This window comes from Salvia splendens, chromosome 14, assembly GCF_004379255.2.
Source record: "Salvia splendens isolate huo1 chromosome 14, SspV2, whole genome shotgun sequence".
NCBI classification, from domain to species: Eukaryota; Viridiplantae; Streptophyta; class Magnoliopsida; order Lamiales; family Lamiaceae; genus Salvia; species Salvia splendens.
The window spans coordinates 16,520,433-16,535,375 of record NC_056045.1 but is presented as its reverse complement, the minus strand read 5'-3'; the positions used below and the strand labels follow the sequence as shown (position 1 = coordinate 16,535,375).

At 35.8% G+C, this 14,943-nt stretch overlaps 1 protein-coding gene across 3 annotated transcripts; it reads right to left on the bottom strand.

Annotated features, from left to right (window-relative positions):
- Positions 1 to 3,986: 3,986 nt before the first annotated feature.
- Positions 3,987 to 14,245, bottom strand: LOC121765340 (kinesin-like protein KIN-14I). 3 transcript variants are annotated; one of them, XM_042161451.1, is made up of 24 exons: positions 14,107 to 14,245; positions 13,433 to 13,704; positions 13,209 to 13,281; positions 12,916 to 13,047; positions 12,598 to 12,836; positions 12,096 to 12,423; positions 10,671 to 10,767; positions 10,378 to 10,559; positions 10,102 to 10,217; positions 9,851 to 9,953; positions 9,365 to 9,517; positions 9,099 to 9,245; positions 8,799 to 9,008; positions 8,437 to 8,601; positions 8,259 to 8,363; positions 7,971 to 8,111; positions 7,694 to 7,888; positions 7,433 to 7,559; positions 6,421 to 6,623; positions 6,150 to 6,332; positions 5,830 to 5,925; positions 5,482 to 5,679; positions 4,804 to 5,075; positions 3,987 to 4,510 (listed from the first exon to the last, which is right to left on the bottom strand). In XM_042161451.1, the coding sequence occupies exons 2-24, from the start codon at positions 13,573 to 13,575 to the stop codon at positions 4,318 to 4,320; spliced, it is 3,801 nt and encodes a 1,266-aa protein (XP_042017385.1). In that variant the 5' UTR covers positions 13,576 to 13,704; positions 14,107 to 14,245; the 3' UTR covers positions 3,987 to 4,317. The 3 variants fall into 3 exon arrangements, with proteins under 3 accessions (XP_042017385.1, XP_042017386.1, XP_042017387.1); XM_042161452.1 differs by lacking the exon at positions 14,107 to 14,245 and adding an exon at positions 14,041 to 14,057; XM_042161453.1 differs by lacking the exon at positions 3,987 to 4,510 and having other exon boundaries at positions 4,911 to 5,094.
- Between the last annotated feature and the right edge of the window lie 698 nt (positions 14,246 to 14,943).

The window sequence follows — 14,943 nt, the reverse complement described above, 5'->3', positions numbered from 1 at the left end:
TTTGAGTAAGAAGGCGGTGGGGCTGTATGTCGGCAAGAAAGGGCTGCTGTTTTGGCTCAACAAATTCGCCTACGCTTCCATCTTCATCGTGATTGGGGGATGTATTCACTTCTGGTTTGTGGGTCCCGCTTTGAACTCGTAAATGAATTGTGAAATATGTAGATGAATTTGAGAAGGCGATTTATTTGACGTCCAACCATCACGATTAATTTGTGAAATATATGGATGCAGTTTTTAATTCGATTGTGTTGCTGGAATTTGTGAGTTGTGTAGATAAGGTGGTTGTGATATTGCCTAAAATATTATTGTTGACATAAATTATATAAGTTGTTGAAATGAAAATGTTTGTTGTTGAGTACGAAAACAATGTCAACTATATATACAATGTCAATTATATGTACAATGTTGTTATTTGACATAATTTATACATAAAATGTTGATGTTGACATTAATTATATGTAAAATTATATAAGTTGTTGACATGAAAATGTTTGTTGTTGAGTACGAAAACAATGTCAACTATATATATACAATGTCAATTATATGTAAAATGTTGTTATTTGACATACTTTATACGTAAAATGTTGCTATTGACATTAATTATATGTAAAATTATATAAGTTGTAGACATGAAAATGTTTATTGTTGAGTACGAAAACAATGTCAACTATATATATACAATGTCAATTATATGTAAAATGTTGTTATTTGACATACTTTATACGTAAAATGTTGCTGTTGACATTAATTATATGTAAAACGTTGTTGTTGACATTAATTATATAGGTCGTTGACATGAAAATGTTTATTCTTGACATGAATTATATAGCTCGTTGACATAATAACGTTTATTGTTGACATGAATTATATAGGTCGTTGACATAAATTTTATGAAAAATGTTGTTGACATAAATTATATGTAAAACATTGTTGTTGACATGAATTATATGTAAAACGTTGTTGTTGACATAAATAATATAGGTCGTTGATATGAAAATATTTGTTGTTGACATTATTATTTGTAAAATGTTGTTGTTGACATAATAGTTGACATAAATAATGTTTGATGTTGACATCGTAGTTGACATAAATAACGTCTGCTGTTGACATCGTAGTTGACATAAGATCAAGATGTTTTTCTCTCTCTCTCACTCTTTCTTTCAAATAGATCAATATATTTCTTACAAGAACCAATAAGCTATGAAAATCTTAGTTCAAGAGGCAAACAGAGAGAGAGAGAGAGATTACCTATGGTAAAATATCAAGACTAATAAAAAATCAGCAGAATAACTAAGACAACTCCATTAAGAACAATTTCAGCTCAAGAATAAGAAAAACAATCCACCAAAAAAAATCCCTCATTTAAAAGAAAGGAAACATTTGCTAGAAAAACATAACACATTCAACCATCACTGTAAACAAGAAAAAAGAACATTTTTTTCTGGAAAAAAAATCGAATCTTAATAATTAGATTAGCCAGACAAATCACTCTAAACTTTGACACGCACAAACACACACACCTTCTGAATCAATTCATCAAACACCTGGAGAATCCGATCGAGCTCCACCACCTCCGCCGTCTCCTTGCGCTGTTGGTGGCTCCGGAACGACACCTGCGCTCTCTTCACCTACTGAAGCACGGAGAACAGCTCCGGCGTCACGCCTTGCGGCGGCTGCTGCTACTTCGAGATCCACCACGACGACATCTTCTCCCTCGAAGCCTTCCTCCTCTCCAACGGTTTCACCGTCCCCCTCAGCTCGATCCTCTCGAATTCGCCATGGAAATCCTCACCAACCTCCAACCACCGGAACAGCCAGAGCAGGAGCAGGAAAATGATATGACATGGTGGAGGGTGGCAGGGGATACATCACAAAAGGAAAGTTATGATCAAGAAACAGGACATCCAAAATTTACATGAGGATTTCTTTATTATGTTAGTATCCTTTATCTCAAATATATATCAACATGCTCTGCCATACAAATATTTTTAAGAAAAGAAGCATAGTTTTAAATAAAATAGAAATATTTAGATTCAATAAACTGCACTTTCATGGGAACATGAAAACAAGGACCAAACTCAAGAAAGCAAACCAAAGGAAGCATGGTATAAATTGCATTTAAACTTATCTAACGATATTCATAGGACAAAAGGATGGATAATAACTAGCTTAACCTAGAGAAAGCATGGTAAATTTGAACAGCAGATGTACCAACATCAAAATAACTACTATTCTTTGGGCAGTATACAGCAGATGTCAATTGAATCCATCTCTCCTCCTCCAATTGAACACAAAATCAGATCTGGAAGCTCGAGAATCCAATAATTCACACTCCTATCCTTCCGATTCTGGAAAATCATTTACAAAATGAAGCAATTGCTCGTCACCAAAACATTGCAAGCTGTAGGAGTCGGAATCGTGCTCGGCACGATCTACATCAACATCGGATTAGACAAATTGGGGATCGAGAAGCGATTATGTCTCTTCGCGTTCACGCTCACCTTCCTTCTCTCCTCCACCACCGAAACCCTCCCGATCTTCATCAACGAGCGCCCAATCCTCCTCCGAGAAGCCTCCAACGGCGTCTACCGCCTCTCCTCCTACCTAATCGCCAACACGCTCGTCTTCATCCCCTACCTTCTCGCCATCGCAGTTGTCTTCTCCTCTTCTGTTTACTTCCTATATTCATGTTTCAATTGCTCAAATTCTTCAGCTTCAATTTGGAGAAAAAAACGGTATTACTCAAATTCTTCAGCTTCAGCTTCAGCTTCTGTATACTTCATAGATTTTGAAGGTCTTCGATTTTGCACAATTGTGTTAATTGTATGAAGATCAACAGATTTTTCAGAGAGACTTTTGGATAGGGTTTTAGAAAATGATTTCAAATACAATTTTTTTTCTGCCATATTATTAATGAAATGACACTTATACCCCCGTGTTGACATAATGTGATAGCTGTTGACATTTCATTAATCTTGTGGATTAGTGGCTGAGATTGCATCTCATTTCTCAATTTAGCTAAATAATCCCAACCTAACAGCACCCTATATATATATTTAATTTTTTCAATTTCTTCTTAAATGCCCCTCCTCAAATTCTTAAAATTCTCTCATTTATAAACTTGCATCTCTCCCTACAAATTCGTGGCTCCGCCCCTGACCGCGGTATATCGAGATATACCGAAATTTCGATATATCGTAAATCAAGGTATATATACAATAAAATACAAAATATAATTATAATTAAATATATTTTTAAATTATAAAATATAAATAATATTCAAAAACTCAAATTATCTATTTTCATAGACATTGAAAGTAAGGTATACCAAACTTCGGTATGGTATACCGAAAAGAGGTAGAATATCGGTATGGAAATTCACCATACCAAAAATAAGGTATACCGAAACTCGTTATACCGAATTTATGGTATGGTGATTTCGGTAAGATATATCGTACCTACCCAGCGCTAACTAGAACTAGCCACCCCAGATGATGTAGTGAATCAATCACGCCATTTGTTTTGGTTGTTGTCGCCAAACAGAGTGAAAGAAGACTAGAGTAAGTAGGTGAGAAAATTGAGAGAAAAAAGGATGAAAAATGTGAGGGGAAAAAAAGCGAGAACAATCTGTTGGATTTTTTTAGAAAAAAAGGGGGAAGAAAAAATTCGAATATTTTAAATTTTTGGAAAAAAAATTTATTAGATCGAAATATGCAACCCACTCATTAATTGAGTGTGGACTTGAGGGGGAGCTGCGTAGAGGGACGTCACACCCTCTTTCTTTTGCAAAGTGATGTCAGTCACGTGAGGTCTTTTCCGGTAACATGTGCATTATCTCTCTATCTATTTTCTCTTATTTTTGAAGTTACAGTGTAGGATACTAAATTGTTCTATTTTAACTTGTTGGATGGGAAGCCAAATGTACTTGTTAACACGTCCTTATAATTTGATAATATGATGAAAACGCTCCTTAATTCTTACAGAAGTAGAATTTCATGTGGGCAATTTGATTGAATTAAATAACCTGGAGTAGGTCAGTCAAACAAATAATAGGATATCATATGTACAACCTTTGACTGTAATAAAATGAGTGACAGGAAAGCAGTCCCAAATAGTGGTCGCAGTCTCTACTATACAAAATTAGGAAGATGATATCCCTACACAAAGCATTCTTGCCACACCAATTTCAGTCCGAAGATTCCAGCAGCAAGGGGGCAACGCAAACAAGCATTTGACAGAATACTACTGTATGTCCTTGGCCAGCTAGTTGGGAAGCTTTGGCAAGACTGGCTATTGCGTGGATCTTAGATACCTACCTCACAGGGAAAGGCGATTATCTGACCTGTTTTTTGGGGTTTGTTCTTCTTGGATCTCTTCTAGCTCCTCGTCTTCCCCTCTTTGACCCGCCTGCTCCTTCCAATAAGCCACCAACTTCTTCAGCCGAGCTACTTCCTTAGACGATACGTTTTTACTGGGGTCGTTCACTATCGAACGGACTCTAGAAGCGTACCTGAAGTCAAGTAACCACTTGTGTAAGATTTAACTTCATTTTGTGGCTTAACCAATCAAAGTAGTTTCCACACAGATAAAAGGGATGATTATCATTTAAATCATAACTTTTCATTGACTTCTAGTCAATCTCACTCACAACTCATATTCCAGTTTCATAAGCTATGAGATTTACTAGAAGTCAACGAAAACTAATCATTTAAATGACAATCATCACAAGATAGAATAAGCAAGTATGAGTATGTTTTTACTTGATATATTGCCCTAGTTAAGTTCGAGAGAAAGCTAGCTTACGATAAAGAGTTGTAGGTCTCATCCAGATTGGACTGGGCCGGTGATACGTTGACAAACATCAACGTTTTGGCATTACCACCAAGTGAATCACTCATCAACATGGTCAGTTTGTGGTTTCTGTAAGGGATGTGTTGATTGCTGGAAGATAAAGCGCCAATAACATCACCAAGGGCTGAAAGTGATTTGTTTATGCTTTGGGCTTCTTTCAATTGATCACCGGAAGAACCCGATTTCTTCACTCGTTCTGATCCAGCAAGATCAACAAAGCTTAGCTGCACAAGATTTAAAATCCTAAGAAAATCAGAATAGTGGGTTTAGGGTTCTTGACATATTAAAGTTTAGGGTTAGTAAAAGAAGTAGCAGCAACATAGACGTGTTGTCTTCAAGAAAAACCATACCGGAAAGCCTACAACTAACCCACTCTAGTAGTCTTGTTTTCGAAATCTAAGGTGACACTTGACTCTGACACAAGATTACGCTAGCAGTCGAGAGTTCTAGGTTGAGTAAAACTAGGACATGCTTTTCCTACGAGTCAAATTAAAGAAAGCTGAAAGATCCTAAGCAACTAATATTAAGTTCATATGGTAGGGGCAAGAAAATACAAACTTGCTGAAGATATCTTTTGCTAAGGCAAAGTTGATTCATTTACACATTGAGGACAATAGATTGATTTAATACCTTTCCTCTGGAAACCGACTGACTTTGAAGGTTGGTGCTCTCTATAATGATGGATAGTATCAGATGCGATCTTGAACTTTGTTCATTCATCATAGTTCCAGTTGTATGTCGTTGTTCTGATCCTCTCTCAATGATATGTCTTAATTCATCATGTGATGAAATTGATAAGACTCTCACATTTTCGACAACAACCATTCCCTGGCAGTAAAAAAACAAAGCAACAGAATCATTAAATGTGCAAGGATATCAATCAGGGAAACATATCCAAAATTAGTATGAACAAAATTCATAAATTCCAAAATATAAGGGGTTAGTTTTCATTTTTATTTCTGCATATTCTAGCAATACCTTTGAATCTTTTTTAATTTCCAATTTCGAACGTTTCGCATTTTTGGGGAGCAAGAGATCTATTAGGGTGTCTTGGTATAGTTCCACCATGTATGCCTGCATATGTTTATAAAATAATTAGTCAAGCAAATAAACAACAAATACAAATTCGTAATATATGCATCTTGCTGTTGATTTCTTTTTTTTTTAATTGAGAGAAATCAGCCATGGAATCATTCAGATCATTATAACATTCAACAATCACTCTCTGTTTGGTTCTATTAAAGGACAATTTTTTTTGTTGAATGAACAACTTGATCTACAAGAACAAATTTTATTACCTTCAGAGTAAACGAGAACTTTTTACAATCCCGCTTCATAATTCTAAAAAGTTCAGATATAGCCCGAGGAGTTAGCCCAGGATTGCCTTCAGATCCATATATTGTAAATGTCTTCCCTGAACCAGTTTGTCCATAAGCAAATATGCAGACATTATATCCGTCAACAGCGGATTGTATTAGGTACTGCATTAAAGAAGACAACCATGTTAGTCACATTAGTGAGAATGTATGTCGCCACAACCAACCACACAAAAAAACCTATAAGACTTGCCTTGGTGTCCTCAAAAACGTCATCTTGAGTTGCATGCCCATCAAAAACTCGATCATACAAGTGTTGTTTCAGTTTGTCATCTTTCCATGTGTACTCTACAGTGAACTCATCAATATTTCTCAAAGCATCTCTTTCTCTCTCAAATATTTCCTTATTGCTGAGAGGCCTTAGTCGACAATAGACTCTAATCTTGCCTTTCATGTCTGAATAATAAGTAAGGTCTCAAAGCATAGTCGTAGTCGTTGAAAAATAAGAATAACGGTAAAGGCATTTCTAATACCGTAGACACTTTGTCACCAAAGAAAGAACACTTAAATTTGAAAGAAAACTACATATCTTTTTTCATATATTACTACACTTCAGTTCCGTTTTTTGGTTATGGAATGTTACAATTTCATCTAAGATGTAGTAGCAATTTCCCTCCGAAAAATATGTATCGTTAATTAGTGTATGAAACAGCTACTTCTCAAATCCGAGGATTTATTGTCGGAAGAGTAATGACACCAAAAAAATGTACTCCCTCCTTATGGCGTGACATTTATTATGGCACGGAATTTAAGAAAATGATGTTTAGAGAGTTGAAGGAGAGAGAATAAATTAAGAGAGAAAATCAAGTAGAGGATTGAAAAGAGACCAACATAAGAGAGTAATTATGTTCTATTTTCCCAAAAGAGGAATTGACTCACTTTAGGTGGGACGTCCCAGAAAGGAATACGAGTCTCTTATAGTGGGACCAAGGGAGTACATTAAAGTGTAATTTAAAATTTAAACCCATGCCCAGTTCAGATCGGGATATGAATAGAGTTAAATAAGGTGACAACAAGGGTGTCTTGATGAACATTTGGCATCTAATGGGAACATGCAAGAGGATGGAATCAATAATGACAGTTTTCGAATTGTGTGATGCATCATATGTGTTATGATTGTATTCTTCAAACTCAATTGAGTGCCAAATTACCATACAAATAACAGACATCACATCGGCCAGGCATAGCTAGAGTGTCGATGGTACCTTCAATCATGTTGAAATATCTTTTTCTCATTATTTGTTCTTCCTTGTAAAGGGCCTCTATCTCAGCCAACTGAGCTCCTTGCATCTTCAAAATTGTTGCAGTCTGCTCATTTTTTCTATCAATATCCTGTTTAAGAACAAACCTTCAAACTTTTGTAAAATGTAACATTATAGTTTATTCTCTTTAGAACAATACAAGACACACAACAAGTCTCATAATCTATTAAAAGGGAAAAAAAATCGATATGTTAAAGATCCCACCTCTTTCATCTCTCTAAGTTCTTCCAATTCCCTGAGATTATTTTGCAATGCAGACATCTCTGTGTCCTTAAGGGCAAGAGCTGACTTCGCAGCAACCAGATTTCGTGTGGCCTCTTCCAGTTTCCTTTCAAGCTCTGAAACACGAAGTTTCAAGCTCTTTCGTTCTTGTTCAAAGTTCCCCTCAAATATAGCAATCTGCAGTCCAAGTGTCAACGCATTTTTCAGGTCATTTAAGCTCTATAGAGTTGTCCAATTTACAAAAATATGGTGTCGTTACCTCATCAGCATTCTTCCTCTGAAGCCTTGAAAGTTTCTCTTCAAGAGATGCTCTTTCACTAGCAAGTTTTTTATTGGTTTCTTCTGCATCATGCAACTCAGATGTGCGTGCTTTCAGATCATCTTGAACCTTATGCAAGACCTGTTCACAAACATTATAACAAGATGATCAATAATGAAGAATAAATCAAATGCGCCAAATTGGACTAACCAGAACATCCATTAAAAAATTATTTAATCACAATAACACTTTAATGGGAAAAAAGATAATGAAAAGACACATAAATACCTGATTATTTGTTTCAACCAACTCTCTCCTCATATTGTTTTCTAACCCTTGGCTATTCAGCTTCACCAACTTCACCTCAATGTTCTGTTTCTCCAATAATGCAGCCTACAGACAGTCGGAGGATGAGAATATGCAAACTCTAGTCAAAATTGAGCACATTCTTTTCAAAAATGCTTACCTGAATTGCTGAATCTTTTTCATCACACAAGTTTCTCAGTTTGTCACGTTCACAGATGATTTCTTCTAAATACTTTTTCTCAGACCTTAGTCTGCCTTTCAAACCCTCCAAATCTTCTTTCATTACCAATTCTTGCTTCTGCTTTTCATGCAGATCCTCTTGCAACTGCATAGCCAAAGGAATGAGCTGTCTGAGTTGAAGAGAATTTTGTACATATATGACAACAATGACTAGCATTTTATTAGGTAAGCAGAGATTTAATGTTGCAAGAAGAAACTAATAAGTAGAAGTTAGTCATGGAAGCAATTGTCATCGATATTTTAGATGGTATTAGCAATTAGTTTAGTGATTCACAAACTCACTTGATTGACTTTATTCTCTGATTCTTCAAGAGATTTTGACAATTCCAGAACACGCTTCTCATTCGGGTCCAGAGGAGGTCGAACATTATGAGAAGGAATTCCATTAACCGAACCATTAACTGAACCATTAGCAACTGCCCGTGCTTTGGAGTACCGACGAAGCATTACATCATTGATATGTGTTTGAAGGGCAACACAGATTTCCTCCCCCTGAATCAATAAGATTGTCGGAGGTAATTGAATAACGACACAAAGGGAAACAAGAATGAAATATATGAACAAATATCACATGTAGCTAACCTGCTTAGTTTCAAATTGAAATATATGCAGGACACCAGCAACCCTCATCTTAAAAAATACGGCAGTATTACTGCTGCCAAATTGCATTATATCCCTTAACTCAGCTGAGTGTAGATACTCCTTTGGCACTGGGCGGAAGAAATGAACCTTTGGGTGACAAGCAACCATAGTTAGGAATTGGATTTTTGTGGTTTTAAATGCCATTTTAAAATAGAAATCAGACTTGTGGTTTTAAAGGTCATTCTGAAAGAAGAAATCATACTTACCCCACGCTTATTAATGCCTAGTATAATTTTCCCTGGCAGGAGCCCAATGGGATCGTCAATCTTACGGACAGCAAAGAACACTGAGTTCCCATAAGGTAGTGTTCTCAGGATCCGCAAAAATTGTTGTCTAGCATCATCTTTTGTCAAATTTTCCTGAAGTTCAACACAATTTAAACTACATAAACCTCATTTGTTTACAATCACTCTTTATCCTGACAAACATACAGACTGTATCTAAAGGAAATGAAATATAGAAGATTGTAAAGGATTTGAATGATGAGGAGATACTACCTGGCAGGGAATTAAGTTAAGCTAGCTATTGATAAATAGTTATAAGCAAATTAGTATACATCGTATACTATAAATGCCTAGTGTTACTCAATTCTTTGTATATACAGAATAAGCATGATGATGTTTACCAAAACTGAAAAGACAAAATAAATACTGTAGGTCAAGAAAAATGAAAAATAAAACAAAATTTCTCACCATGGAACGATAACGGGAAAGAACATCAAGTTCCCAGTCTCTCTTGGCTCGAGTGATGGCAAGTTGTCTTGGGAGAAATCTTTCCAAAAGTGATGTCCAATCTCTGTATATGTGGTTGAGAATACCAACAGGAAAAAATAACATATGTCACCATAACTTCCAAGATAACAAGTTAACCGGCAATAAATAAACAAGTTAAACATTCAGAAAGCAAATCCAAATAGAAAGAGAAATAGAGTCAGGAAACTAACGTGCATGTTTCGGGAGAAACAACATATCCAATTTCAACAAGAATTTGCAAAGCAGATAGCTGTGCAGCATCATCCCTTCCAACAGGATAATTGCCTAATACATAATCATGTTGTAGCTGTAGAAAGGGTCAAAAGAATGTGAGGGGAAGATACTGCCACAAAATATTTAGCAAAATTCTTGAAATTGAGCCACTCAGGTTTAACAAAAGAAGCAAGTGAATCGGCAATAAATAAAAAAAAATTATGAAAGACAGGAATCAAGGAAAGGAGACATACTTGGACATATGATAATTGCACAAACATTGGCTCTATAATAGCTTCATCTGACTCCCGGAATAGCCTCTTTTTGAATATGAGTTTGCACTGTAAAATTTCCCCCTTACTTCGGTCCTTTGAAGCCTTAAAGTCAGCAAGTAGATCTCCAATATACTTATTATCATCCAAACCTATATACTCCTCTACAGAACATATGAGAATGGATTTTTAGTATAATATGAATTTAATGATGGATAATTGGAAGCATGCATTTCCTTGATGATTTCGGAAACAAAATATATCTGCATGAGTACCATTTCCAGGATCCGGTGATTTTGAAACAACAGCCTTGCGACATTCAAACAAACTGAAGCTAGAATATGCCGATAATTTGATTATTCCAGCAAGCTCCTGATATTTTAACCAATGAAGAATAAACGATAAGAACTCATTTCAATCATAAACACCTCCTCAACTCATTTCACAACAAACTTAGCATTTAGCATGCTTCCAAAATCAGAAACTGCACTTAAGTTGATAAAAAAATTGAGTTCAAATAATAAATAATGCACTCACGTATCATTACACTCATTTGAATTGTATCAATCATCAATTCTATAAATTTGTCTGTCTCTGTGCGTGTGTTTGAGAGAGAGAGAGAGAGAGAGAGAGACTCATAATAATGTATCTAGAATTCTAGACAAGAAGCATCTTGCAATATAAGTTTGAATGTTCTGTGTAATCTGCCCACAAAGGATATACACCATGAAAGTAGCATACTATTATCATTGATTCATTATCTTGAACTATGTTATTGGATTGCTTTGCTATTTATCTGCAAGGTTTTGAATCCCATTGATAACCTAGTCTGATGTAATTTCATCATCATGACTCATGAGGTTAAACATTTCTTAGGTTTTGTAAGGATGTATACATCAATAAGCCTATATTGAATGTGACCAAAACATCTTAGTCTCTACAAAGAGTTGCTGTCCAATTAGAGAACAACTAGTAATTTGGTCAACTACTACATTTTCTCTTACCCTTAGTCACGTATTAATTGTGACATCACATGCTTCATCGCCGTACTATGCACACAACTTTCCATTCTCCACAACAGGGAGGGAGAGAGAACATTTATGTGATAAACTACAGCCAAAACAATCCCCTGGTGACATTGGACAATGATGAAGGAAAGGGGGGAAGAGACCTAGAAGATCTTGTATAGTGACAGCTGCATGCTTCAAATTTGCAACATAAGAGCAGGGAGAAGTTTAATTGATGTTTCAAAAAGTAATGGAACTTAACATTATATGTATCTACACTTTCTATGGCACCATACATAGGTAAAACTATAATTGTCAAGAATTTAATCATTAGTAGGGAAAACAATTCAGTATACTCTCTAAATTTCAACAAAATGAGGGTAATCCATTCAAAGGTAACAAACAGGTATATACAGAGAGACATTTTCACTGAATGGCCAAGTTGTGAATAGTAGACACGGGAGATCCTTAAATAGCCCTAGCCCTAGCCCTCATGACTCATGAGAGATCACAGTAGTTAACTAAGTACTCATTTGATCACAATCTAAAGCTTCCATAGAGAAACTAATTGTTTTATAAACAAAATAAATAACTTCAACAAAAGCAATCCTATTATACCAATTTTTCTGTACTTATTGCACCCAGCCACAAATATGAAATGTATGTGTACATATGAGGAAGTGTGATCAGTACCTCAACAGCATCAGCTACAGTTGTGGCCATGTCATATGTAATCTCTTCAAAGGTCTCATCCAGGAAAAAAACTATAGTTGTGAGCTTTTTACCAGTCAAAACAGCATCAATCTCCTCGCGTCCAGGTATTGTATGCCTTGGTCCAGCCTTAACAGAACGCTTTAATGCATTCAATGTGTTCATAGCAAGGGCTTGGACTTCAGAATCATTACTGATACTGTGTGCCACAGTATGTACATACTCGGACAAATACCCACCAATTTCCTTGCAAGGTGGCATGCAGGATGCACATAGATACATCAGCTCCCATGCCCTAATTAATGAGTGCCTGTTTACAACACAGCACAAGATCAACCACAAATCAGCAAGCAACATGGAGTAATGGGAATAAAGAAAATTGTGCCGACCAGTCTCAGCACCTAGATAAAAGCACTATGACAATGAGTAAAAACCAACTAGATTAAGAATTTGAGAACTTCAAATCGGGAACCTAAACACAAACCTATCAGGATTATTTCTTGTCTGCTTCGAGACTTGCATAAATAGTTCATCTCGGAGTTCAGAACGCTTTAAAGAATGCTTGAATAGTTTGCTAACAAGCTCAATGCGTTCATCTAAGCTCATTGGAAAAACTCGATCAGATGAATCAACCCCAATACACTTCAGGATGACTTGGAACAGCTTAACTGCTCTACTAATTAGATCACTGTTTATTTTAAGCAGCGAAGTTGGGATAGGTTCCTGCCAAAAGGTAGCATCTATATTTAGCATACAAAATGGGGAAGAGGAACATTAATGCACAACCATTTTGGATCAAGACCTTTTGGAAACATAGCATATCCTCAAAGGTAAATTTTTCTCGGACTTGTGTTCCAACTGTCCTTTTAGAGAAGAAGCCGCGTTTTCCAGCTGAATTAAGCTGCTTCTGCATAGCCCTCAAGAATCCCTCGACCTTAACAAAGAAAAATGATTAAAACTAACGAGTTGAATATCCACATTCCACACCTTAACAAATTGCTAGTCGCTCCAAAAAATATGTGAGGCATTTGGACGTTGGGGATACAAGGGATATCATCCATTGCAATCTCTGAAAAGGGAAATCTGGCTATTCACCTGGAACTTGTCAATCAACGGTATAGCACCAGCAAGTTCAGGTGGCATAACTGACGACAGGGTATTCGGTGTACTGCAACACAAATGACATGATAAGATTAGTAAATTTTGGCATAATTGCTACTTAGTGTAAAAATAAACATAGATTTAAATCCAAATTAGTCTCTCACTAATCACCAAAAACCTATAAATGGTAGCGCGCACGATGAAATGAGCTAACTTACGGTGGAGCAAAGTTGGAACCATCAGAGTCATAATCATCACCGTTTGAGGTGGCAAAAGAGTTGTGCGAAGGGGTTTCAAACCCATTGCTTGAGCCAAATGAAGACCGGCTTGATCTCAAACTGTGTGCCATATCAGTCGCCATTTCTTCTAAGAAGCACAAATGCCCGTGAAATCAATTCAAGCCATTTCCTTCTCTTAAAATTTTCTCTTTTTCTATATCTCTTATCAGAATTAATTCCTCAAGCCCTTTCGCAATCTCGTCAAAACTTATCTGTAGCCAAAAAGAGCAAAGACATTGAACAGTCAGGATCAGAAATTAGGAGCAGAGTAGAACTAAGCAGAAGTAACGAAACACAATTGCAATAGAGAAAACCGTGTTTAAGATGAGTAAGGATAAACCCCAATCCCTGAGATCCGGCACAAATCCCAGAGAAAAACAGTGGATTAACAGCATCTATCGAAAATTGCAGCAGTGAATTGAGAAAAGCAAATAGATAAAAAAATTTAACCAGAATGAGGTAGGGATAGACGATAGTTAGCACCAATAATGGCAGCAGAAAAGTAATGGAAAAACACAGAGGAAACGCCCAAATTCGAGGAAGTTCACCTAATGCATTAAACAAATCTACGGAAAAGTGTAATAGCAACAAGCAACACGGAGCAGAGCATGTACCGCAGGAGCTAATCAATGTCTGGTGAAGAAATGTATGTTGCCCAGAACCAGCTAGAGAGAGAGAGAGAGAGAGAGAGAGAGAGAGAGAGGAGTGAAGGAGGGAGAAAGAAGGTGGTGAGGGTCACGAGAGGACTTTTAAATTTTCTTTTGTGCTACTTTATCAATTCTCCTGCTTTTATTTCCCCAAAATATTGCTACTATCCGATTAACGAGTCATGTTAAAATTATTAAAACAATGATATTATTATTTATTTTTTTAAGTTCAAAGTTGTTCGTAGTATTATTATATATCTGTGTTTATACAAAACAAAAAGTAAAAGTACATTGATATTTGGGTGTCATTTAAAAATAAATCATTCCCCAATAATTGGAGAACTCTATAGATGCAAAAAAGTTACTATAAGCGTATTTGTTGCATTTATGTTTAATTAGTACTTAATGCTGTTTATTGAACTGATTATATTTTATAAGGGTGCGTTATAGTGCTAATGTTTCTTAAATTGTTAACTTGCTAACTTATCAACGTAGTATATTAAAAATGTCTAACACGATTACATTAAAATGTCAACACATATTTGTATTGACATTTTAATAAACTGTGTTGACATTTAAATATTAATGTCAACACAATGTATTAAAATATCAACTTAAGTTTATGTTGACGTTTCTTTATCATCGTGTTGACATTTTTGATACAGTACGTTGATAAGTTAGCAAGTTAGCAACTTAAGAAAAATTAGCAACGAATCACACCCCTATAATAGAGTTTTATTAGATTTATAACCACAGTACAATTTAAACTGATAACTACTACCAAATTTAGACCATCTGATCTGA

Coding starts and splice junctions, on each gene's coding strand:
- LOC121765340 (XM_042161451.1), bottom strand. CDS start 13,575: ATGGCGACTGATATGGCACACAGTTTGAGATCAAGCCGGTCTTCATTT. Junction 10,218..10,377: donor TGCAATTATCATATGTCCAA/GTATGTCTCCTT, acceptor CCCTTTCTACAG/CTACAACATGATTATGTATT. Junction 5,076..5,481: donor AGTCGGTTTCCAGAGGAAAG/GTATTAAATCAA, acceptor AATCTTGTGCAG/CTAAGCTTTGTTGATCTTGC.